At 35.2% G+C, this 27,610-nt stretch overlaps 2 protein-coding genes across 2 annotated transcripts in view; both read right to left on the bottom strand.

Annotated features, from left to right (window-relative positions):
- Nucleotides 1-2,407: 2,407 nt before the first annotated feature.
- LOC142228152 (uncharacterized) lies at nucleotides 2,408-10,718 on the bottom strand. Its single transcript, XM_075298491.1, has 2 exons — nucleotides 9,974-10,718; nucleotides 2,408-7,671 (listed from the first exon to the last, which is right to left on the bottom strand). Exon 2 carries the CDS (start codon nucleotides 7,655-7,657, stop codon nucleotides 7,046-7,048), a length of 612 nt encoding a protein of 203 aa, XP_075154606.1. The 5' UTR covers nucleotides 7,658-7,671; nucleotides 9,974-10,718; the 3' UTR covers nucleotides 2,408-7,045.
- An 884-nt stretch (nucleotides 10,719-11,602) lies between these two features.
- br (broad-complex core protein) overlaps nucleotides 11,603-27,610 on the bottom strand; it is a 39,885-nt gene continuing 23,877 nt past the window's right edge. The window contains exons 3-8 of the mRNA XM_075298489.1: nucleotides 27,393-27,581; nucleotides 26,944-27,322; nucleotides 26,612-26,879; nucleotides 26,396-26,544; nucleotides 26,285-26,335; nucleotides 11,603-18,230 (exon numbers count right to left, since the gene is read on the bottom strand). Coding sequence (XP_075154604.1) covers nucleotides 17,140-18,230; nucleotides 26,285-26,335; nucleotides 26,396-26,544; nucleotides 26,612-26,879; nucleotides 26,944-27,322; nucleotides 27,393-27,581 — 2,127 coding nt within the window. The 3' untranslated portion in view covers nucleotides 11,603-17,139. The remainder of the gene's footprint in view (nucleotides 18,231-26,284; nucleotides 26,336-26,395; nucleotides 26,545-26,611; nucleotides 26,880-26,943; nucleotides 27,323-27,392; nucleotides 27,582-27,610) is intronic.

The following is a 27,610-nucleotide window of genomic DNA, read 5'->3' as shown; positions in this document are numbered from 1 at the left end:
CAACTTAAAACAAATATTCATATAATCTCATGTGTAGAAAATTTCATTTATGCATAGGTATGTATACAATATTTATACCCTGCGCCACACTGTGGAACAGGGTATTATAAGTTAGTGCATATGTTTGTAACACCCAGAAGGAGACGAGATAGACACATGGTGTCTTTGGCAATAATGCTCAGAGTGTGTCCCTGAGTCGATATAACCATGTCCGTCTGTCCGTCCGTCTGTCTGTGAACACATTTTTGTGATCAAAGTCTAGGTCGCAATTTAAGTTCAATCGCCTTCAAATTTGGCACATGTTCCTAATTTGGGTCAGAATAGATCCCTATTGATTTTGGAAGAAATCGGTTCAGATTTAGATATAGCTCCCATATATATCTTTCGCCCGATATGCACTAATATGGACCCAGCAGCCAGAGTTTTATACCGATTTTCTTGAAATTTTGTACAAACATAACACTTAGTCGTATAGTCAAGTGTGATTGAAATCGGTTCAGATTTAGATATAGCTCCCATATATGTCTTTCGTCCGATATGGACTTATATCGCCCCAGAAGCCAGATTTTCGGCCGAATTTTGTTGAAATTTTGCTCTAGGAGTACAATTAGTAGTGTAGTCAAGTGTGTAAAATTTGATTGAAATCGGTTCAGATTTAGATATAGCTCCCATATATATCTTTCGCCCGATATGGACTAATATGGTCCTAAATGCCAGAGTTTTGGCCCACTTTGGTTGAAATTTTGCACAGGGAGCATAATTAGCATTGTAGCTATGCGTGCCAAATTTGATTGAAATCGATTCAGATTTAGATATAGCTCCCATATATATCTTTCGTCCGATATGGACTAATATGGTCCTAGAAGCCAGAGTTTTGGCCCAATCTGTTTGAAATTTTGCACTAGGAGTAAAATTAGTAGTGCAGTTAAGTGTGCAAAATTGAATTGAAATCGGTTCATATTAAGATATAGCTCCCATATATATCTTTCGCCCGATATGGACTAATATGGTTCTAATAGCTAGAGTTTTGGCCCAATTTGGTTGAAATTTTGCACAGGGAGCAGAATTAGCATTGTAGCTATGCGTGCCAAATTTGATTGAAATCGGTTCAGATTTATATATAGCTCCCATATATAGCTTTCGCCCGATTTACACTCATATGACCACAGAGACCAATTTTATACTCCGATTTAGTTGCAATTTTGCATAGGGAGTAGAATTAGCATTGTAGGTATGCGTGCTCAATTTGGTTGAAATCGGTTCAGATTTAGATATAGCTCCCATATATATGTTTTTCTGATTTCGACAAAAAAAGGTCAAAATACCAACATTTCCCTTGTAAAATCGCCACTGCTTAGTTGAAAAGTTGTAAAAATGACTGTAATTTTCCTAAAATTTTAATACATATATATCGAGCGATAAATCATAAATAAACTTTTGCGAAGTTTCCTTAAAATTGCTTCAGATTTAAATGCTTCCCGTATTTATACCCTGCGCCACACTGTGGAACAGGGTATTATAAGTTAGTACATATGTTTGTAACACCCAGAAGGAGACGAGATAGACACATGGTGTCTTTGGCAATAATGATCAGGGTGGGTCCCTGAGTCGATATAACCATGTCCGTCTGTTCGTCTGTCCGTCCGTTACCTTTTGTGTAGACATTTTTGAGTCGATATCAGATTTATGGCACAATAGCTTTGACAAAATCTTTTAATATTTTGAGAAAGTCTTTATCCACCTTATTTGCTAATAGTCTTTTACAAATGTGGCAAAACAGACATGTTCATGTGGGAAGAAAATCTCGATTTTGTAAAAGACATAGTCAAAAACAGAATTTTATTGAACTTCAAGAATATTTTAGTTTCATAGGTAAGCGTTTTTCAAAATAAAACCTCCAGCTTTTCTTCAACATCTTCGATAAGATTTTTTTATGCAGCTAAAAATACATATAAATTTTTTTTAAATAAAAATATTCATTCATTTCGGGGGGGGGGGGGGTTTGATCCCCCCCTGAATACGGCCTTGGGAAGTGATATTTCCATAAGCATTCCGGGAAATGCCGTCTGCATGGATTATTCAGCGCGATCATCCAACACATGTGTAAGGTGGTAAAACAATGGATATCCCATGAAAAATTGCGTGTGCTTGACTGGCCTTCTCAGTCGCCTAATGTAAAAGTCATTCAATTACCTTTAGAAAATTGTAAAACGAATAATTGGTATTAAATTTTTGCAAAAGGCTTTAAAGTGGATTCTTCGGTCGAACTCAGTTATTAAGTATTTTATTACGCCATGGAACTATTTAAAATAAAGATGTGCAAAAAATACTATCCATTTGGAATACTTACATAGTTTATATACCATTTGTATTTTTTTCGCCAAAGGTTCCAATGAAAACAAAATCGTTAATGGTTTAATTCTTTTTTATTTCTTTCGTAGTTGTTTCATTTCATACTCTTCTGTATACATGCAATTGATTTAGAATTATTTGAGAAAAAATCTGCATTGCATTCCCTTTGATCTAAAGATGAGAAACAATGCTCTGCTCGTCTCCCGGACGTTAGGCGCGATGATGTTGATCGCATCCCGTTTTGTATGGTCATTATTTAAGAGTTAACATTTACATTAGAATAATTCATTAATTAATTTAATAATTATGGTTGGGTTTTTTTTGTTTTGTTATTTCATTTTAATTTTATTATTTGTTTGTATGCGTATATGTTTGTATGTGTATCAGATCACTTAATTAACGAATTAAAAACTATTTTCATAAATATTTTTTATTTCTTCTTATAGTTTCATGTTTTAATTTCTTTATGTCTTCTATGTAGTAAATTCGGACTTTTTGTCAAATAGATGATTAATTTAATTTAAAGTTATTGTAATTTCTTTTGCATGGACATACCAGCAACAAATACAATTGAGAGGGATTACGTGGACTTGCACACGTAGTCTATGTTCTTGGGTAAAGGTAGGTTTTGGAACAGGGGTTGGAGGGGGAAGTAGAGATTATAATGGAAATTGTGGCCCGTTACGACCCGCAGGGAGATTTCATGGTATAGATGATGGTGACGACATGGGTGCATGTACTTTGTGCATCTTGGACATTTTATAAAACGGACAGGTTTGTATATTCGTTTGTTTTTGTTTTTTCTGTTTCTTTTTAACTTGATATCTGAATCGGTGTCTGATCGAAAGATTAATTCTCTATTTATACATACGAGCAATAATAAAAATTTAAATTTTGTTTTAAATCACAGATTTTGGTTTAAAAAATTCCGAAATAAAAAGTTGAGTACGTCTAAGAGTTAAAAGTTAAAAATTTCGTAATTTTCGCTAAAGATTTGTTTTTGTTTTTTTTTTGTTCATTTTATAAATTAATTACCTAAAGATTTTGAGTGTATTTGGGTGTACTTTTGTTTTTGTTTTATATTTACCAATAAAATTTGGAAGTTGGTTAATTTAATTAATTTCTTTGATATGCGTTGCATTGTTGAAAAAATTTTGTAGAGGTTTGTTTGGTTTTTTGTTTAACATCTGCTTGTGGTAGACTTCCAAGTAACAACAATAATACATACAGAATTAAGAAAAGTATAATCGAAAAGTCAAATTTTCGTTGGGCAAAAACATTGCCCTTTTTATTATCGTCAGTCAAACAATCCAACTCAAATGAAACATTTGTATGTCTTTGTAATTTTTTCTATTATTATTATTAGTTTTATATTTTAAAATTTTTATTCATACATCTATTAACTACATAAGTATCTTGGAAATACGTTCGGTTGCATGGATGGTTATTATTTCCTGATTAAAATGCATTGTTGTCCAGGCGATGGTTATGGAAGATTTTACATTTAAAGTTTCCATAGGACAATATTTTCTATTTCGGATATACTATTAACAACCTGAGGTATGTATGTCCTGTGATGGTCCTTTATTTGTTTATATGGTATACATCTGTATGTATGTTAGTACTATGTATTGGTGAGCATAAGAGATATGTGTATGGGTGTCATTTGGCACATATGTATATATTTTTATTGTTGAGGGTTTTATTTTCGTTTTGGAGGCGATCTCCGCAACAAGGCTTTTGAGTTAGTGTTAGTGGCGACTTTGTCCAGAGCATCTAAAGTCAGATTTAAATTTGTTTACACATTTATTTCGAAACATAAAATTTTGAAAATCATAAATTATAAAATACATAAGAAAGGACGATTAGGAATAGGATGTTGGTGGATTCTGTTTTTCTTTCAGGATGGGTCTTTACATTATAAAAGTAGTTAACAGCCAAACATAAATTTAGTCATACATGTAAATATGTGCTATTTGAAAATAAAGATCACAGTTTGAAGTTTGTTTTTATTCTCTTTTCAACGAAATATACCATTAAATCAAAAACCTAAAGAACTAATAATAAGATCATAGTAATAATAATAATAATGATAATAATAATTTTAAGATGTAATAACTAAAGAAGGAAATAATCTTAAACTAAAAGCTACGAGGTATTTCAAATCATACAAATAATCCAGATATGTATGTAAGTATGCATTTTTGGACACTATGAACTAAACCCCCACTAACTGCCGCCTCAAGCAGCGAGTGTGAGGTGAGCGCCACTTAACCGCCCTTTTCTTAATAAATATGAGGTATCAACGCTAAGACTCGCCTCGGCCATATCCAGTTGATACACACTCCTGGACAGTAGTTTGGCAGGCCTTTCGCTCGGTTGTATAAACTAAATGTATATCTGCATGTAAATATATAAGGTAACACTGTGCAAATGTGACCATTTTTGTTAAAGAGAGAGGAAAACTGTTTAACAGTCTATAATCTTTTTCACAAAGAGTGTATACGATTCCGCAATACTTGCTATACTTTGTGATCCTTCCTATAAATTTAACGTCGATGAACTTTTGCGTACATATCTTTGTGTGTGTGGTTCTTATTCATTGTACAAACGTTATACATATACAAATATTTGTATATATGTATTTGCTATTTATGGTTGTGTTTGTGTGTGTTTGAATCCATCCCAACGCTGTTGTGTTTGCATATATAGATCAACACACATACAATTAACATTATGTGTACTTATGTACTATATGTATGTATATAAATGTATGGTTTTGTATATAAATTGAAAAATTCCTGAGACAGTTTTCAGATATGTGCATATTAGAAGAGTCTGTTTCCAAACTATACTCTATATTTTTTAGTTAGATAGATGGGCTAAATATGAATTTAGTTAAACTCCTGCCTAGGGGAGCGAGATAGAGAGAGAGAGATAGTGGAGAGGGATAGGGGGAGTTTCGAGAGTTATGAAGATTTGAAAGTGATTCAATTTCATTAGTTTTTTTGCTTGATTTACTTGTTACATACGAGTGTATTAGGGTTGAACTGGGGGCTGGGTGGGGATGAGGAGATAAATCTAAAAAATACGTTGCTTTCATTGTATAACAAACTAACGAATCAGTGAATCATTTATATTTACAAAGAGATGAGGGGGATTCATCTTAAACCTCCTTTTTTTTCTTTTTTCGTATTTTACGTTTTTATTTAGATTTCATTCAAAATATCTTGTAAGTTTTGAAAAATTTTGTTGATTTTGTTTTGCTTCGTATTTGTACTTCACTGGTGAAAATCACTGAGCTTGTGTTTTGTATCTAAAAATATTCTCTTTTTTCTTCTTCTTCTTCTTCTTGTATATAAATTTGTGTCTTATGTTTATTTAATAGACGTACACACTATTACATAGAGATGCCTATGTTCAGTATGCAGCATTTCCCTGAAGTAATTATACTCTTGTATTACGGTTCTTTTTGTTTTTGTTATTTCTTGTAGCTTAACAATTAAGTAAAAATTCTAGTTTCTTTTCATTTCTATTTGTTTACATTTGCTTCTGCTTCGAAGTCTCGAGTTTGAATCTGTGTTTTGTGAATATGCCTAAATTAGTTTTTATATTTTAGAGAATTCAGCATCTGTCACATGCCTACGGGGGTGGTATTTGTGTGCGTGCGGAATTGTGTTTGTTTATATACAAGGTTAAATTGTAATTAAAAAACGAAAAAATCTCGAAGAGGAACGTTGTATCGATATTAATGCTCTCAATTGTTAGCACAAACCTGTGAGAGTGCATGTGCCAATGAATAAGCTCACACGTGTGTATGTGTTCGTATGAGTGTTGCATTTGAAGATATTGCGTATACGCAGTGATATGTGTGTCTTCTCAAAAGTAAATCACCGAAAGAGGTTACCTACTTACGGCGATTGTGAGAGTTGATTCGTTGGCTTTCTATGCACCAATATCGACGCTTCTCTTCTCTGTTGGATTTAAACATAAACTAACCGAAAAAAGTCCTTAATTCTCTTCCTTTTTAAGCCAATATTGCTGACCAATTGATTTCGACCGCATTGGCATGGTAAGTAAACTATGATATAATATAGAATAGATACAAACTACTACTCCTGTCTGTTGATGTTAGTAAACACATAGTTGTTAGTTGGGTAAATAGAACGATCGAACCATCGACTCATCAACAGACGCAGAGTAAACGAAGATTATAACTTAAAGCTTAAGGGGAGATGGTGGGGCTTACATAAATAAATGAATACAGCACTGGCATTCGCACAGTTCTGTATGGCTTTCTTATAAACAAGTATACAATAAAGTAAATAAGTAAATATGTTTGTATGTATATGTTTGGGGTACAGGGTACTTGGCATGTTTTTAACTATGAAAAATACCTGAAAACCTCATTGATAACTTAAACGAGTGTGCTCTAGGTTACTATGTTCTATGTACAATTAGAAGAGTTGATTTGCTTGGGTTTCCGTTGGCGGGAGAATTTATGGAGCGCAAGGCTGAGTGGTTGCAGCAGATCGCGATCACTGGGTTTCAAAAAATATTGCACGACGGACTACAATTATTGTAGCGGTTGTTGTTGTTGGTGATTGGGATATGGTACAGAGGGTAGGTTGGATGTGTTTCTGTTGAATTGACATGGGATGAATCTCTAAAATATGGCATTCCACAACATATCCTATTGGATGCCTGGTGGTGGCTGGCCCAATTCACTGCTGAAGTCAAAGAGCGACGTACGTTGATGCGTTATGGCATGCGCATGGTGGGGATGGTGGTGGTGATGGTGATGATGTGGTGGAGGTACCAGCACATTTTTCATTGACGTTTTGAGCAGGCGCTTTAGCATTCCGCTGGAACCCCGATGCTGTAGGCTTTTGTGGGTAGTCAAAGAATTTTTTGTGCGATAGCGTCTGTTGCAAAATTCACACACGTACAGCGTGTCCGATTGTTCGTGTTTATCCTGAAAGTGCCGCTTCAAGGAATAATAGCAGGAGAAGGTCCGCCGACAGTAGGGACATTCTTGAGGTTCATTAATGCCCCCGCTTGTGGGTGGAGGCATTCGTAAAGGCAGTTGTGGCGTGCTGTTATTATTATTGTTATTGGCCGGTACTACACCAGTGTTGCCACCACTAGCAGGTCGAGGTGGCGAAGCATGCAGATTAAAAGGACCCACACCATTATTTACATTGCCCACCATAGAGCCCAGCGACGAATTTGGTGATGTCATAGCTGTGGGTGGCGATGGCGGCGCTGAGGTAGAACTGGTTGGTGACGAGGCTGACGATCGCATTATATTGAGTGGTCCTACATTATCACAAAATAGAAATACCAAAGAATATTGTATTAATATCATTCTTAGCTGACTGACTGAAGAAAACTCAAAATAGTCAAAGTGCTTGAAAGTGAGAAATGAGAAAAACAAATGAATCAGGTATGAAAAATAAGTTATGAAAAAGTAAAGAGTCGTTTCTAAGCGATCAAGTTTCAAAAACGTTTAACATTTTCGGTTATGTTATATTCTTAGAGTGTATCTTTAAATACAGAAATTAAAGTTTCTAGATAAATATATTTTGATTTTGGTTGTAATTGTAATAATTCGAATTATTAGCATGAACGCGTCTAAAGGAAAGGAGTACTGCTTTAGGGATAGTATTTAACAAAGAAAGTTTTCTGTTTTGCTTGAAGAATTTGTTGAAGTGGAAGATTTTATATAAAGCGATAGGAAAAAATCTACAAATGGTATTGTTTTACTTAGATTAATGTGTGATTTTGGTATTTCTGCTTCCGATTGCGAAAACTCTCTAAAACTTTCTGCTTCCAAAGAGATTTGTTCCAAAACATGCTGAACAAATTCTCCATGGCAGATAGAGAGAGAGAGAGGGGGAGATTTTTATATATTTTTTGGTTTTTGTTTTGTCTATTATTTATACATATGTCCAGATTTACAACAGAGTATATATTTGTTTGTTTGTTTTTGTAGAGAATATATATATTTTCCAATTTAACGAGTACAAGAAAAAATACAACTACATACAAACATAGAAGTATATAGGGATCAGAAACTACTACCACGAAAAGCGTATATACAACGATCATATAGTTTTTCTTTAATAGCGGCTAACTTAGCGGTCAGACAGTCATACGGCAACACTATCAAAATCGATCGTACAGTGGTGGTTATAACAGCATTGAAATGCACATTATATTCCACTGAAAACTTTTGGAGTAGTGTTGCTGACATACCCCGTATACATTCATAAAAACGGGCATACATCCGCGCATAAATAACGGCATGTATGTGTGTATATTACAAAACGTGAGTTAGACATAAAGCAAGAAAGAAAGATACACATAGAGAGAGATGGAGATAGTTAGAACACAAACAACTATATCATGCACACTACTGGGTAACTACCCATATATTCTAAGCTAATGATGAATTGAAGGCAACATGCAAAGCAAAGCAGATGAGATCTTAGACAGCTATGAATCGCAGTAGATACAAATGAAACTGAAAAATGAAATGATCAAACTTACCATAAAATAAAACTAAAATATCGCATCTAGACTTGATAGAGAATTTAATTGTAATAATACTTAATATGTATGTCTTATGTACGTATGTATATATAAATAAATATGTTTTGTCTAGAATCTAGGAAACTCATAATTGAATGATTGATTGCTTGCAGGAGAGAATAGAGATCACGATATCCGCTACTCTATCGACATAGAGTAGTTGTTTTTTTTTTTCTTTTCAGTTTAGCTTATACTGTATATTGTAGAGATGGTAGTAGTGGAAGCAGTAGTAGTAGTAGAAGTTGAAGTAGATTAATCAGCGGTAGTAGTAGTCGCATTATAATGGAGATGATCAACCACAGCTACATAGTGAGCATTTCCAGTAGGCATAGTAGTAGGTTGGAATAGGAATCCATACTTCATACTTACAATTCTAATAGAACGGAAGGAGTATTGCATAGTTGATTGCTACAGCATGTGTTGGTTTGAGTAGATATAGAATGTATATGTGTGTGTGAGAGAGGAGATATACTTAACGCTTTGAGGAATAATGAAAGCTGTCAGAATAGCCATTGGGTGACTCAACAAGACTAAAGTTTAATTAATTATAGGCAGGTAGAGAGTAGAACTATAGAAGGCATTATGGAACGAGTGTATCTACAAGTTAATATGCAATGAGATTGGATTTATCACAGAGGATAACTAGATTCTACACAGACTGTTGTGTCAGATAAACAGACTGATGAACATTGTATTTTTGGTAGAGAGATTGAGAGAGTGATGTGTGTAATAGAAAAGGGAAAGGATTTTGTGGAGGGAGAATGGGGTAGATAGAATATCTTTGCTAAATAAACAGACAAATAGATTGTGGGAGAGTGTGTGTTCAGGGTAGTTTCAGAGGGAGAGAGGGAGAGAGATATATGTATTTATAGAGAGTCAGTGAGTTTAGCAATTTAGACTAACTACAATGTTTGTTGTTCGGAAATCTCTTCTAAAGATCTTGACTTTGAGAGGAAATAAAGCCAATAGGTTAAGAGTTTTAAGTATTTTTCATTTTTTTTTTTTTTGATTTTTAAATGATCCTCACCTCGTCTCTCATTGGTTAACAGGATAAAACAACATATAATTGATCCTCAAATAATGCATTAATGTTTACCACTCTGATGTGTATATAAGTCAATGCGCCGCATTCCACCGATGAGCCCATCATTCATGTGTACTTGTGCACTTCATTGAAGCGTTACAAATGCGATGCGTTATGTGTATATGGAAAGTCTTTTATTGGGTAACTCGAGAGGTCTTCGTCGTAGTAGTATTGCTAGTCAGTTTCAGTTATAGTCACAGTCATAGTTAAAGCTAAATTTTTTTTTAAATATTAAATTGACTACGTTGAAGAGGTAAAAAAGGTTGTCATGTATGTTTGTAGAAGGCCACATGTATGCAAGTATAATAGATAATAAAAATATGTATATAGATAGAAGGTCAATGGTCCATAAGAATAGGGTAGTTGATTGTTGTCTTTTCGTTTTCTAATTTCGTCTAAAGTGACGGTGATCGATGTATGTCGATTCCAAAGAAGAATGGGGATGGGTCATTTGAGGGGGTGATGGTGTGATATTGCTTTCATGTAGTTTTCAAATGGTATAAATAATAGTCGTATAGGGATTTTGTCATAATGTGTTGCTGTTGTAATTTATGTGGGTGATTCTGAGAAGGTGGAGGTGGAGGCGGAGGAGGAGGATGGTTGTGGTCATGGTGGCCATCAAAAGATCTGATGCAATTGTCGTTGGTTCTAACACAGAATTGGCATGACACGGAGTCATGCGTTTGCTCTCAGATTGTGGTATTGAATTGATTGTACAGTTTAATGTCCTTCATTTCCATTTCACCGGGTCGCGATTTGTGGTACGTATAAATGTGGGTCATCAGCGAATTGCGCGAACAATACACTCTTTCGCAGATGATACAACGGTATTCCTCTTGGCGTACGGCATGTTTATCGGCAATGTGACGCTTGAGCGAAGCTTTTGAACATAGAAGCTTACCACATAGTTGGCATGAGAACAGTTTCTTAGGCGAATTTCCTGCAATTTGTTGATTGGAAGGTTATACGATTTCATTTGCTCTTATAATGTTGTATGTAGAGAGAGAGAGTATGTTAACATGTTATTAGTTTTGTTTTTTTTTTCTTGTAACAGTATGTTTGATTGTTTTTTTTGGTTAATAAATGTTAAATGTTATTTATAATTAGTTGTTTTGTGTTTTTTTTTTTGCTGACAATGATTTTGTAGTATTCTCTTGGCGGTGCGGTATCATTGCATTTTGGAAGTTACCATAAACAAAATAATGATACAATAAAATCAAATACGTTTACAATCTACACACACATACCTAAAAACGGAATACAATATGAATGATACACCGAAAGAGCGAGCGAGCGAATGAAAGAGAGCACGCGACACATACAAATGTAAATAGCGGCAAAATATACACACACAGTAAATAACACAGTTAGTAATGTAATGATAACCAATACTTAAAATATAGCAACTTTCATCGAATTGTGGTGACGAAAGAAAGTGGGGGGAACACATATCTAAGTCTTATTAGGCAACACCATCCCATTTCCACCTATAGATTTCCCAACAAAAAAAAAATGTTCTTTATGTATAAGGGTAGAGGGATCTAATCGCCCTGTAAATCAAACACTTTCTCATTTTGTTTTTCATCATCTTTATAGTTTATTTTCAATAATAACTCATTCTCTTATCTCTTATCCTTATGAAAATATCTTGGTGTAACTTCTTCGTGGTTTGATTTTGTTATGTATTTCCATATTTCCATTTCTATTTTGTTTCTCTGTTTGGCTTTTCCATGAACAATAGCACTTTTAATTACTTTTTTTTCTTTTAAAAGGATTGTTTATTGGCTCAGTAGGCGGTATAAATGTGTGTAGGTGTGTGTGTGTGGGTATTTGTGTTTTTGAAACACAATTAACTAAAAACCAAAACAAAAAATTTCCAATCTAAACCAAATAAAACAATGCTCACGAGTATTCCAATCGAAATCACCTGTAGATTGATGGATGTTCGAAACAAGCAAATTGAGTTAAGTGCAACGAATAAGGGAATGATTTCTATATGATCTCAGCGAAAGTGCACTGTTAAAATTTTCTTCAAGTATAGCACATCCATCACTACGAATATATTGTAAATTAACATCCTTGTATTGGGACATTGGCGGCGTATCGCAACGTTCTCCCATTAAATCGGATGGGTCTACATCATACTCGTTTCGCACTACAAGCGATATTTGATAATACTCGTTTCTATTTTTTTTCACACACCGATATTGAGTGTTAAGGTTGAGTTACATACCATGCCTTAATGCGTCCGTTGATTGAAGAGTTGAATTTTCTCTTTGAAAGCAACACTTTGGTTAGAGTGCTTCAAACTGAAAAATATGAACCCTTTCATGAATGCACGGATTAACGCATGATATGTAACTCAACCTTTACTACTTTTTGTAACTTTTCATTTGGTTTCTTTTTGTTTATAGCTAGAAAATTTGCTTTTATGTTGTTGGGAATATATGCGCGTGTGTGTGTGGTACTGTTGTTCCTTTACATGGCTATTATTTTGAGATTCTTTCAGATTTCGTTATTATTGTTACTATTTTATAGGATTTTATTGTTGTTTGGTTTTTCTTGTTAGCATAAAATTATTACTATTTTATCTCCATAGCGGTATATTTTCACTTTATTTAAATAGGATACATTGTTTTGTTACGAAATTGCGACAAATGTATGCAGATATCTAAACTCTGGAGAGGAGAGAGATGGTTTGAGAGAGAGATTGAATGTTCATACCTTGACAATGCAGTGTATTAGAGATTCAGTGAAATTAACTAAACGTATTTTAATTTATTACATAATGAAGGCTTCCATATCGAATATTAACCTCAGTTTAAGTCGACTAACTCGAATTTTTAAAAACTAAAGACCTTGTCTCACATTTTGGAATGCGACATTGAGTGGAATGGGGCTCAAGTGTATATTGGAAAACACAAGCAATTTGAACCGTATAAGCAAGCACACAATCTATAACCATTTTTAAATCAAAGTGTTAAAACAAATACTTTTGTTGACCCCTACACCGAAAGAATTTTCTTCGTAAAAAGAACGAAAATTTTCGTTAAAAATACGAAATTTGTCATTGTTTTACAATCAAAGAAATTTTTTCATTAAAAGTACGAAATATTTCGTTCGTTTTAGAAAGTTCTTTCAAATTTTTCGTAGTTTGTAAGAAAAAGCTTCGTACTTTTTATGAAAAAGTTTCATACTTTTTATGAAACAATTTCGCTCTTTTTATGGCTTTATTTCGTAAGTTTTACGCAAAATTTTCATACATTTTATGAAATTGTTACGTACTTTTAACGAAACAATTTCGTACTTTTTGTGAAAAATGCTCGAAATGTAAAAAGTTTTAAAAATATCATCGCTACTTTACATCTTAAGTTTTTGAATAACTTTTTGTTTGGTTCCTTCACTTTTATTCATAGTATGCTGTCACCCAAATGAGAAGTAGCATAGACATGCATTAAATAATTGAATAAAGGAATACACTCAAAGACAATTTTTCAAAGACAATTTTATGTCGCGAACGGAAATTTTACAACTTCAATGAAACTTCTTCGTTATTTCAAAGAAAATGTTTCGTACTTCTTATGAAGAAATTTTAACCCAGAATATTTCGTAAAATATTATAAAATTCGTAAAAACTTCTTCATAAATTTGAAGAAAGTTTCGTTAAAAGTACGAACTTTTTACGAAGAAAAGCTAATGTAGAATATTTCGTATATTCGTAAAATGTTCTTCGTAAAATTTACGAAAATCAATGAAAATTTCGATGTTTTAAAGAAGAATTCACGAAGAATAGAATTCTTCGTAAAATTAACGAAGATAATTCTTTCGGTGTATAATTTAAACAAATTAATACCATTGCGTACCAAAAGTTAGTTAGGGATATTAAGTTTATTTTATAGCCAATTTTCTTTCTGAAAATTTCGGGCACATGAAAATGTAAAATGTTTTTGAAATGTACACAAAATTGTCTTACAGTATGCCCATAAGGATGTCTTACTGTAATTTACTAACGCATTTAATTAAAAATACTTCTCTGGATCGTACTGTTTTTCTGGTTAGTTGTTTTCTCGATTTCGATCTCTCTCTTTTTTTTTTAGTTGTATACGTTATAGCAACAGGTTGATGTGTTACATCTACACTCACTCTAGAGCCAATTCATGCGCACATATACAGATATACAGGGTGTCTATATGCAATTGCCTAACAGCGCATGGTAAAATGTTTATTATCGATATCCGCTTCCGGTTTGGATTTTGGTTTTTTCTTCCCTTGGTTTGGTTATTTTGCATCACTTTGCTATTGTTTGATTTGTAAGTTTAAGTTTGTGACATTGACATATTACAGTTGAAAAGAAATAGGAAGTTCTGTTGTTCTTTCATTATTTTTGTTTTTATTTATGTATGTATGTATGTATATGCTTGCCTGTGTGTGATTTGTGTTTGTCGACTTGTATGTATTGTTGGGGTATGAGTATGGGTATGTTTGTTTGTATACAGTAATAGGCTTATGGTTTATATATGCATATTTTTTTGCTTGCATTTCTGCAACGGTTAAATGAGGACAATTACAATAGTAAACAGATTCACTAGATCTTCTAGAAAATGTAAATGTTTAAAATGAAATGCAAAAATTATTAGCAATAAGAAGAAAATAAATAGAAAAATAAAATAATTAAAACAAAAACAATAAAGGGAAAGAAAACGATCGAATGAATGAACGAAATGTATTATGTTTGTAGGTTTTCCTATCAATAGTTTGCTTATTTAGTAAATTGTATGTATGTAGTTGGTGGCATGTAATGTATGTATGTATGTATATATATATATAGGTTTGTAGGTATGTACACATCATTATAATTTATTGTAACAACAAAACATTTACATCAAAAACTTTGTGGGGGACGGGGGCGTTGTAATGGGGGCCACGATTACAAATTATGGAAATTCTGGAACACATATTTTTAAAAATTCTTTTTGTATTTTTCTCTTCTTTTGTTTTTCTTTCTTTTATGTATATATATATTTATATTGTGTTGTATTGTATACGATAAGAAATAATACTTAAATGTATATATAGTATAGTATATATATGTATATATATATATATTTTTTTTTTACATACTATTCTCATGAGAATACCTTGGAGAACATTAAAAATCGTTTCTTATATAAATGTAATTTTGGTAAAAAGAAAAAAAAAATTACACACAAAAAGAAAATAATATTACGAAAAAAAATATACATATTCAGACTTTGTTTGCTTGCATAACTTATCGTATCGTTCAGTTGCAGTTCTTAACCTTTTTGCTTGTTTGTGTTTTTTTTTCTATATTTTTGTAAACGGAAGTAGTTCATAATAATAATAATTTTATTTTGTAAGGGATAATTTCGAAAAAGTTCAATTTTATTTCTTGCGAAAAAGTCCCAAAAAATTCAGTCTTTTAACAAAAATGGATTTTCTTTTCCTTCGTTCAGAAAAAAATTTTGATTCTCCCTCTAAAACAATATCGCCAATAAAAATGTTTGGTCAACCATTGCCAAAAGGATTGTAAAAGTGTTTTTTTTTCTCAATTGTTCTTAAACCTAAAACTATCAGTCCTTTCGATGCCTAAAAACAAAACAATACAATATAGTAAGCGGTTTCCGTCCCTCCTTACGTGTTAAACACAAATGCTAAGGGGTCGGTGCGTAAATTAAAAATAAATTTGAAAAAAAAAGAACAGAAATTCAGAAAAAATTCCAATAAAAATATTTCATATGTAAAAAAATGGTAAAATGCTTAGTTTTGTGAAAAGAAAAACAATTTTGGAACAGGGCTTCTTCTCTCATGTGAATGTGTATCGACAACGAATTCGAATATTTACACCGAAGAAAAATGCATTTATGCATGATTTTATATGTTGGGTGTGTGTGTGTGTGAGTGTGTATGTACAATATTCTTTCTCTAACTTAGATTCTAGAGGGTTTGGATTCTTTATATATAACTATATTTATGTATGTATGTATGCTGGTTGGTTGGTTGATTGGTTGAATTTATGTTACAACAATGATTTGAAATCTTTTCAGTTTACACAATAAGTCCTTCTAGTCCTTTTCTTTTATAAAGCAATAGTAGTAGTAGTAGTATTAGAGGATGTTATTGCTTTAATAACTCAAGCAGTGGAAATATTCAATATTCAAGGAATTTTGTATAAATTAGATTTACAGTTTGGAATCCTTTTCGGTCTACATACCCTCGGCTATGGGTATGATTACATATATTGTCACAAAAAATCATCAAAGATTCAATCATCTAAACTATTATCAATAATATTAAAGAATAATTATCAAAAAAAAAAAAAAAAAATACAATTGCACAATTCATTTTTCATACACTAAAAGTGGATGGGTTAGAAGGAAAAGGAGGATGCAAGGGTGTGGGTTATTCTCGGCCTCTGGCCAAAAAAAAAATTACAATGGGGGATGCCTATCTTAAAGCATTCGCATTGCTTAAAATGCATTTCATTTCATATCAGTGGACTTATAATGCTACAACGTATTTTTTTACGTGTATTTCCCTTGCTTGCAAGGGTTTTTGCATGTGTGTGTGTGAGTTTTTGTTTCAAATGAAATTTAAAAATGTTATATTGTAAAAATCACAGTTTTGAATTCGCCTAAATCTTAATAAAAATAAATCTTTGTAAGTGGTAGTTTTTGAGATCCAAACAGGTAGTGGTTTAAGGGAGGGGGGTTGGAAGGGTGATCGGTATTGGAAGTATGGATGTGCGAATTTTGTTGGTGTGAGGGCTTAGCCACACTTCAATGGTGCATTAAATGCATGCTACTATATGGATCATCACAGGAGGCCATGGTATAATTCTCAATTTGTGTTAGATCTACAATCGGCGGTGGTTGAGACGTGGTCGATGATTGCGTTGGTTGCGGTGGTGCCGGTTGCGATAGTGGCGGAGGAGGAGGAGGCGGATGTTGTTGGGAAGCACCGGACGATGTCATTGCACCTTCGTTTGTAGCAGAGGCGTTAGCCAAAGAGTGGTGCGGGCCAGCGGTCGGCGCTGAGGATGTGGGATTCATGGCAAAACTAAAGAGATGTTGTAGGAAGTTATGCTGATCTTATAAGTAGTCCATGCAGGGTTTCACGATGTTTGGTGATGATTGCTGCTGATGAGAGGAGAGTTGCATGGTGGGTCCCGAATTGCCACCGGCTACTGCAGCAGCTCCCACAATGGGCGATAGGAGGAGTTCGGCGGCCGCAGCTGCTGCTGCAGCGGCGGCTGCTACTGCATTGTCGTTTCCTCTTTGCGTTGCGGAGCTATTGGCTGCTGCGGCAGCACTCAGCGAACTCAAGGATTGATGCAGACGACTGCCTGGACCAGAGGATCCACCAACTCCGCCACCTACGGAGGCATGGTGGAAATACGAGTGGTGCTTCTGACGCCTATGGTAAATGCTCTTGTGATTATTTAAGCTGTTCAGGGTTCGGAATACTTTGTGGCATAGATTGCATACGGCATTGTTGAGCGGCTGCAAGTGTTGTTGCTCCTTATGGCGCTTGAGTGTCAATTTGGTGCTTAAGAGTTTGCCACAAACATCGCAACGATGACAGGCATTTAGTGGTAATGGCAGAAGTAAGCGGTTACCGCCAGCCAATTCAGAAGCCCTTGACGATGCTAAAATTCCGGCTGCAGATGAGGCGGAAGAGCGGCCGGTGGGTGAGGGCGACAAAGAGGAACGTCGATGCTGCAGCAAATGGTGATGATCGAATGGCGATGGAGCACGATTCAAGTGATGGTGGTGATGGTGCGTGGAAGGGGAGAGGTCATGGTGGGAATGCAAATGGTGGGTGGGAAGCATGGATAGGGGATGTTGTTGCAAGCCAAATTGCGAATGTGCATGACTGTGCGGTGGGGGACTTTGGGCTGATTGGGACTGCTGTTGCAGCTGCTGTTGGTGATGATGCAAATGGTGGTGATGGGGGGAAGGTGTATTGGGGAAGGAACTTGATTGCTGACTTGGCTCCGATTGTGGTTCACGCTGATGGCGCTCACTCGTTTCACTCGCTTCATCCGCGGCCACATTGCGCTCGTTCGCTTGGTGCAAATGGTGTTCGTGGTGAAGTGCATGAGTGGAATGATGGTGGTTGCTACTTGTATTTGCATTGACCCCTGGCACAATAACGCCACCGAGTAGGTTAGTGCTTCCACCTATATTGAAATATAGGAAGAGAAGAGAAAAGAGACAATAGTGACTTTCTGTTCATTCAACATGGCATAAGTTTGTTCTGTTCTGTGTCGTTTCTTTCTGTTTCTTCTTCAGTTTCTTTTGCGCGTTTTGTGATATGTGTTCATTATGTCTGCCTCAAAATCTTCTACTTTACACAAACAAATCCTCCAGGCTCAACAAATGGTTTCATTTACAATTCATCATCATTCAATCATGGTAAATTTGCATTTGCACTTCCAAACGAAAAACAAAAAAAACTAAAACAAAAACAAAAGAGGACTAGGATTCATGTCACGCATGCGCCTCTGTGGCACTTGCGATTATGGATCTTATTCTTCAACTAAAGAAAACTGAAATGAAAAATTCGGTGTCACGGAATCATGGATGGTTCCCGCTATGGCTTGAAGTCGTCCATCAAACCGCTTGTGATTAAGAACAACACATGGATACAGCAAGATAAAAAGAGGAATGAAACTTAACAACACTTAGAGGCGTCATGATCGGGCGCCAATAATATCGTCTCTTCCCATCCCTGGGATAGAGAGAGAGGAGAGATATTCTTGGACACCGATCGACGCCTTTAGCAAATATTGTTCTTGATGTTATCTGGGAAGGGGTGGGCAAGGATGCATGCCGTGATCTTAATCCTTACGATATGTGAAGGATGAAGAGAAGTTTGTTGTTGTTTGTTTTGGTAAAATTTTGAAACATTTTTTGGCCTGATTGATTTGTTGGTTTTTGTTGTGTTTATTTTTTTTTTGCTTAGTACAATGTTGTTTTTGTAGTAGTTGTAGTTCTTTTTTTTAATAAATGTCACTAGTGTCTCTCTTTCTTTTCCTTTCTATTCATATGGCAGCGCACCATTCTACTGGGGAACGGCGCGATGGCAGCCTTAACTTAAAGCAAATCATTTTCATACGATTCAGTAGCATCACTTGTGGAATGGATTGATAGGATAGGATAGGAGCCGGGTAGATAATCTGTTTGGGGAATCTCAAATTGTTTTTTTTTTGGGATGGTGTATGATAGGGGTTCGGTTATATTAATATATACTTTTAACCTTTTGTTTTAGTAGGCGATGCAAGCCGTGTTGGTTGGTCGATCTCTTTGGGATTGGGAGGGGATTCTATAGGACTTACATTTCATAGTTATGAGTGTTAAATACCAATTATTTATTGCATGTGTATGAAAAACGTGCTTCTTTTTTTAGTGGTTGATTGATTGGTTGGTGGTGGCTTGATTGAATGGCTGGTGGGTGGGTGGGTGATTGGATGTGAATGGATGAGTGATTCTTTAGATGAATGATACGAACTCCTTTCGGACTTATTATGTAAATGAAATTGTTAACAAATAACTCTAAAACTAACTAGAGAAAGTAAAATATGTGAAATTAAACAAACAAAACTATTAGTTATGTACGAAGGACTTAATGTAGACAAATAAAAATAATTGTAATAATAATACGAACACAATTAAACAAAATGTATCTCCGAAAAATGTCAATATTTTCCATACTTAAAAATAAATCTTGATTGAATGCATTCTTGCATATTTACTTGGTTGTTATTGGCTTAGAATCTAGTGCAACTTTCTGGGTTCTATGGGGTCAACAGTTTGATTCAAGATTGATGAAGCTGTCGGTCGGTCAGTCGTTCGCTCGTTTCTCAGTTGTTGGACCAAGGCTTGCAAGTATTCTAGCCATCTATGCATATACGGTAGGTTGGATCTTACCAACATTTAATATAAATATTTATCTTTATGTATATATATATATATATCTATATGTATGCGTGCGTGTGTGTGTGTGTGAGAGAGAGAATGTTTCTAAACCTACGATTAAAGCCACGTTTTCACATTAACAAATCATTAAACTACATTCTTATCTTAATCAAAAAAGAAAAAAACCTGACAATTGTATGTGGGTGTGTGTGTGTGTAGTTAAGAGAGAGATAGATAGAGAAAGAGAGTGTATGTGTTTGTCTTATCAGCTATATTGCTTAAACTTTGATATTTTATAGATGATGTAAAAAATTATTCTCTTCAGATTGGGCTCTTTGAGTATCTCTGCTCTTCACTTCATTTACATACACACGCAATTACACACGAACCTCTGTGTGTGTATGTGGATACTAGGTACCCATCCGATTGTTACGTGTTTGTGTCTTAATTCTAAATCTTCTGAAGTTAGCAAACACCAACAGAGTGATAAATCAACATGGAATTCTTACGCCCAGACTGAAGCCAAAGGCACTGAGAGCGAGGATGACATGAGAGAGTGTGTTGGGTGTGGGAATGGGGCGGTGTGGATACATGGTCGGTTAAGCTATAACTCTCGAATGACCTCGGCCTAGGCGATAGAAACTTAATGCTTAGGTCTAATATTAACATTACAGGCATAACGGTTAAAAATGAACATTTGCTAAATAATCGAAATACATAAATCCCTATGAGGACGAGCGATGATTGATGGGCGCATAATACGGGTTATTGTTGACGGTCACACCCATTTGGTTGGCGTGGTGGGTCGCCACATCTTGCGATGGCTCCTGCTTCGGTTGCTTCAAATTCCGATGGTAGATGCTCTTGTGGTTGCGCAGGCTATTCAAAGAACTGTAGACGCGCTTGCAGATATTGCATACGGGCTCCTTGGTTGGTCTCATGTGGACATTTTGAATGTGACGTTTAAGGCGTGTCAACGATGACAAATTCTTATTGCAGGGATCACAGCGAAAGTCATCACCACCGCTGGATGTATTCAGGCTATTGTTCGCTGAGGAATTTAAGGCATTCGGATGGTTGGACGATGAGGCTGCTATGTTAGCCATTGCGGCAGCTGCTGCGGCAAACATGTTGCCGTTATTGTTATTATTGCCAGAGTTGCCACTTGCCGATGACAATATGGTATTGTTAGCGGAAGCGGAACCACTGTTTGCATTGCAATTGCCTGAAAACGACGACAGGTTCATGCCGCGCATGGTCGATCCTACATTGTTGCCGTCAGGGGAGGAAGGCGTGGGACATTTACCAAAATTGAAATAATCATTATTATTGTTGTTATAGTTGTTGTCATTGTTATATGGTCGATTGTTGTGGTGTTGGCGTTGGTCGTGATGATGTTGGCGGTGGTAGTGGTGGTCGATTGTTGATTGAAGTGCATTTGTCGTCAGTTGACCTGACGACAAGGGAAATAAAAAACGTCGTATTAGCCCATTGTGAATTTGAATTGGTTATGAGTTGGATTAGAGAGAATGCGGTCAAAAAACCAAAACTGGGGATGGTGGTACATAGATTTGGATTTTGATAGCTGTTTGTCAAAAATTTTGATTTTCTGTTTGTTTTTTTTTGGTTTTTGGTAATTTCGATTGCGATTTCGAATTATTCTCAATTTAACTTTGGGTTTACTTCGCTATGCTATGTCTTTGTTTATTTTTTTGGCTGAAATTTATTTCTTTTTTGATTGTTTAAATTTCCATCAGTTGTAGTTAGGGGTGAGGGGGTGGGGGCGGTAGCAGTAGTTTTAATAAACATATACAAACTCTTTGTGCATTTCATTAGACGTTTGAATTTTGAAATATTCAGATTTTGTTTTTGTTTTTAAGTTTTCTTCCTTGTATCTATCATAATATCGGGCAACATTTGAGAAAAGGGGAATGGGTGGAGGGGAACAAATGCCAGTGCTAGTGCAAGTGACAGTGACAGTGCGTTTTATGCACTGTTCAGACCTTAAAACATTACCGAAAGAAATCGTCGTTTGTTCGACGAGGCATAAACAATTAATCGGGGGAATACCAACAACTACTTATGAACCATTTTTGCATTTCCACCAATTTTCATTCTGATGTATTTGTTCATTTAATTTTTGTGTTTTTTTGTAATTAATTGTAGGCAATTAGATAGGCTGGGAGTTGTGTGTGTGTGTTTGGGTGGGTGTATATGTGTGATAGTAGGTGGGGGTTGTTTGGGTGTTTATTTCTTGGTGTTGGATAATCTGAGCATACTCTCATTTGGAATCATACAAATGTATGATTTTTGTGGTATATGTGTGACTGAGGACGTGTGGTTGTAATCATCACTCGAAGTCTATTATACTTTGTAGATGGGTATGTATCCTTATATCTGGGAATATTTCGGGAATTTCCTTTCGTTGTCTGGGATCTTGGAGTAAGGTGGAGGATCTTGTGTTTATAATTCTATCCTTGTATCCTTATGTTAACTAACAATGGCAACGAAGAATTTGTGTTACTAGTGTGTATGTGTGTGTGTGTGGTGGACAAGTATTTGTTTTGAGGGACTATACATAAAAATTGATCCATACTGCTGGTCAATCATAAGCACACGATATGCACAGTATCCTAAATTGATCAGCGTGGTTAAATGTGGAATTGTAGGGCCAATTAAGAGTGTTATTGTTTGTGTCGGTGTTGTATTGAAGTCCATTGGATGTGTGTCTGTTTGTGTGTCCTTTAACCATGGCGTTTTTGTTGCTGTTTTAGTTTTTTTGTTTTTGGTTTCTAACTAGACTAGATCATAATTTAGGGTACTATAACCATTTGCCCATTTTGTTTAATTGTAGTGGGATACAAAATACAATAAACCAATTTCAAGTTATGGTACAACACAAAAGCAAACAATAATCCAAATAGCTTCGTCAGCATCTTCTCCTTTCGATTCTTCTTAAGCCATTTTTCTTTGTTTTTCTCTAAGATTTTTGATTCTTTTTGTGTTTTGCCGCTGTCAGTTTTGGGGGAGGAATTGGGAGGATAGGCGTGTGGGTAGAATTTCTTAACTTATCAGCTATAATTAGTTTTATTGTTGTTGCTGTTGTTTTTTTTTTATTATTTTATTATTTATTTGTCCATTTCACCAATATATAGTATGTATGTAGAGCTACAATTGTGTACGTATTTTAAGCCAAAATGTTTACAATTATCTGATGTATTTATTTACATGCAGTCTGTAGAATTTCTTATTTGGATTTGGGTGTGGTGGAAAATACATAATTCCTTTCAGAAAATTGCTTAGAGCATAACTTAAAGATAAACCAATTTACAATTTACACAGCTCTGTGTATGTGTATTGTGTAGTATATACTATAACTATGTATATGTAAGTATGTGTGCATATAGTATTAATATATATGTATATATGAGCCAATACAAAATTTCGATAACTTAAAACTAAGATTTCGATTTGTAATCTTTCACTAAATATGACAATAAAGGTATTCCCATATATTTGTCACTAATACTTTTTGAAATTTTCTTAAAAATATATGCATGTTGGAATATGTGTATGTGTTATATATAAATGTGTGTGTGTGTGTATATGTATATTATTAGCGATATAAGTCGAATTTGACATAAGCGGGTGGTTGAGATTGATGGAGAATCAATATTTAATGTCGAATCGATTTCAGAGACTCAGATTTGTTAGTAGTAGTGGATTTGAGTTAAGTGAGTGATTGTGGTTACGATCTGAAGTCCTTGTTGCATATGTTCCATAGATATTAGAGAGAGAGAGAGAGAGAGAGGGCAACATAAGCCGTTGTATGTGTTTAATGTGTGAAAGGAGAAAGTTTGGGGTTTTGTTTTTCGTGTATGATCCATGGATGTGGCAAGAGCTATAGGTGGAGGTACCCGGTTTTGATCGATTGTTCGGTATTCTTTAACTAAAACTCATTTGTTCTCGCTAAATTCAAAGCTAACCGGCATGGATATTTATTTCTATCTACGATAAAGTGGAAAATGTCGACAATTTCAAATCCATATATGTGCTCGGCAATGATCTGAATGAAGTTTTGTGGAATTGGTATGTGTGTGATATCGAGGGTATATCAATGCATGTGAACCTGGAAGATACCCGCTGATGTAAGGTAGTTGTCTAAAATTGTTGCCAATTATTTCTCGCTTATCCTAAAATGTATTTCCTATTTGATACAATTGCACCTATGATGTACATAGGTCATTTGAAACTTATACATACAATGGTTAGGTAGAGATTTTAGTAGCGCATTTTTTTCTTTTGTTTTCTATAAAATAATGTTGATTTTGTTTACAAAAATGTTGCACTCTTTTCTGGGACCGTAATCACCATACACTAAGTTTATTAATTTATGTGAATACAAAAAAAAAATTAGAACAACACGTGCGGGAACGCGCTCAATGAATTACGAAAAAAAAAACAAACAAAAAATACATCCAGAAGATACAAATTAAAAAACACATCATTACATCAATTTCTTGGGTAGACAAAAGGCAAATAAAAAGTGTTATTTTCTTTAATCTTACACACATACAAATATGAAGACGGCAACGATGACGATTGAAAATTGTCCAAATTGAAATACAAAACTAAATGTAATGGAAATTAAAACGAATCTGGGGAATTGGCAAATACATACACAGATATTTATGATAAACGATAACACAAAAGCACACACCAAACGTGTAGAGTCGGGTGGTGGGGGAGTAGTAGTTCTAAACTAAACCAAACCAAACCGAATGAGACTAAAGAGTAAAAAAAGAAAATATATATTCTAAACTTAAAAACCATAATTAAAAATAAATTCTGGTTTCAATTTATATACGCTTGTATGTAAATCTTTTCCGAGGAGGGCGGGCTGGGGACATGTGTATGTATGGTGAAAGTGGTAGAGGTGTTGGTAGTGGTGTGTGGGTGGGTTATATGTATGTTTTTAGGCGGGCGGGGTGACACCAAATTATCTCTGGGTGTTCAGAGGGGTTTGCGGTGGAAATGGATGGATATTTCAAAATTGAATTCGATTTCACATTACAATTTACTTAGAGATATGGATGTATTAGGTGTACGTTAACAAACGAACGAAAAACAAAATGAACAATTCAATTATGAAGAAAACAAAATGAAAAGAAAAACAAAATAATCAACAAAAAAGGATGTACGCTTTGTTTAGCTTGGAGTCATAGTACTATGGGAAAAAAATTATAGAGTACGAATATTAAAATTAGTACACAAAGGAACAAGTCACGGAAAATATATATGTTCTGCTGGTATTCTCTGAAATTCAGTTTCGAAATTTCGCACGAATTTTACTCGACTTAGTATTGCGGGTATTTCGATTTTCTTAACCGGTATTTTGTTGCGGAATGGACATAAGTAGAATAAGAAGCTGTTGTGGTGGATGGGTGGGTTGATGATGATACGTAGTAGTCGTAGCCGGAACCATATGTACATATGTGTTGGTCATTGTATCCGGGACATGAATTAACAATGTTTTTGTTTTTCATTTTGATGGGTGGAGGAGGTGTAATCTTAAAGAACAACGCCTCAACTTTCTTTACCAAAAAGAAGTTAAAACAAATTAAAATTCAAAATCAAATCAATTCGCGATAGAAGATGGACTAATGCAGACTGAAGAAGCTTCGGGGGCAGCTGCAATACTTCTTCAATTTGCATAGGACCTTGGTAGCGCGTAAAGGATCATGTGACGGAAATAAATGAAATCATTTACCACATTCTTTTAACAATCAAACAAGAAAGAAATTTATATTCAGCAGGGATTCTGGTGTCTGCTTGATAAAATTCAATGAATTTTTTTGTTTTATTTTAAAGAGGCGGAAGTGTGCTTGTTCTTCATGCAGACTGGCGAGCAGTCAAACAAGGACTAGGCTTTAAACTTTCTCAGTGTGTTTTAGTTCTCACGTCCTGTTTGTATACTCGCGGCTTGCAGTTTGCCACTTCCCCGATTGACGTTTGCGTTTTAGTTTGAAAATTATGCAATAGTTTAAAGGTTTTTACTGAATGGATGCGTAGAAGTAAATGAATTGTTTGGATTCTCGATTGTCGATTTCAATTTCGTTACGAGTTATCAAAAAAAATATAATAAAAAATAAACCAAAAGTTAAATAAAGAATATATCAGTATATCGTAATCAAAATTAATTAAAATAAGAACAACTAGAAATAATCAAAAAATATATAAGGAGGGGTTTTTTTGGTACGCATTGATGTAAAAAATGTCAATGAGTTGTAAGCAAGAAAAACGGGTAAGGACTCACCTTGTGGGGAAGCGGCTATATCGGCGGCGGATGGCATCTGGGAATTCAAGCCTAAAATTAAGGAATGGTCAATTGCAAGTGTTCACGGCGTAAATCTCTGGCTATACTTACTGGCAAATGCAGCTGCTGGATCAAGGTTGCCCATGGGAAATGTGAAGGGTGCTGATGGAAATAACTTTGATTCAGCCGGCGAAATTAGAAAGGGAGCCGATGATTGATGTGAGGGCATGGTATTTTCAATTTCTTCATCGTTTCCCGAGCTACAGAGTGAGAAAAAAATGTCGAGATTAAGAAAGACCTTAGCAAAGCCTTTGCAAAGGGACATACCTCATTGAGCCTTTGCCGCAATCGACACTACCCACACGCAACTGTTCATTGTCGCCGTGCGAATCATTACTATGTTCCTCATTATTATTACTGCATACCAATTCCATGGGTTCCGATTTGACATCTTCAGCCCTACGGGCCAGTGGAGAGGGTGTAAGACTGCCTAATTTTTCTCCCGATGTAATACCGTTTCCATTACCATTTGCATTTGCGTTGCCGTTGCCATTACCATTGCCACTACCATTTCCAGAGGGATTTGAACCATTACCTATACGAAAAAAACACAAAAAGTCAGGATGGTACTACTATCGTTTTGCACCTATGGTACTTACGTTTTTCATCCTTTGGCGTTGGTGAGTTGTTGTTATTGTGTTTCATTGTTGAGAAATCCGTTGGCGTAAGTTGCGGCGATGTACTACGTGGGTGGACAATATCGGGACTGTTATTATTGCTGGGGGGCAAACCATTGTCGGGGCCACGCATTCTCTTCAATGTGTTGGTGGGATCTTCCGCAGATGATGTGGAATTATTGTGATCACGTCTCAACATGCCCATATTACGTTTGAAAAACGGTATTTGTGTGGGCGGTAATGGTGGTGGTGGCGATACCGCATTTCGCTGGTACAAAGGCGACTCATCGTGTATTGGTGTGTGTAGCGGATTCAGTGGTGTTCGGGCCGAATTTGCCAGATTCTGTATTTGAGCTAATTGCTATTAGAGAAGATATGAAGAAGGAAGTTCAAGCACATGTCATTGTTCGATTTCGGGGGACAGTACTTACACTATGTGTTTCTTCGGCCTGTTGCTGTGTTAGTCCAGAGACCCGTAAAACTTCGGCTGTTTTGAGAAACGATTGCAGTGACTTTTGATGTACATTAACTTCGCCATGATATATGAATTCGACCAATGAATGTAAATCGTGGAAATTTACATCCTGCAATAGAATCACTGGATGTTTGCAGGGTGTGCTCTGTTTGAAAACAAAAAAAAAAAAAAAAA

This window comes from Haematobia irritans, chromosome 3 (assembly GCF_050003625.1).
Source record: "Haematobia irritans isolate KBUSLIRL chromosome 3, ASM5000362v1, whole genome shotgun sequence".
Lineage (NCBI taxonomy): Eukaryota > Metazoa > Arthropoda > Insecta > Diptera > Muscidae > Haematobia > Haematobia irritans.
Note: the sequence above shows the minus strand (reverse complement) of the source record. Positions and strands in the feature narration are given on the sequence as shown.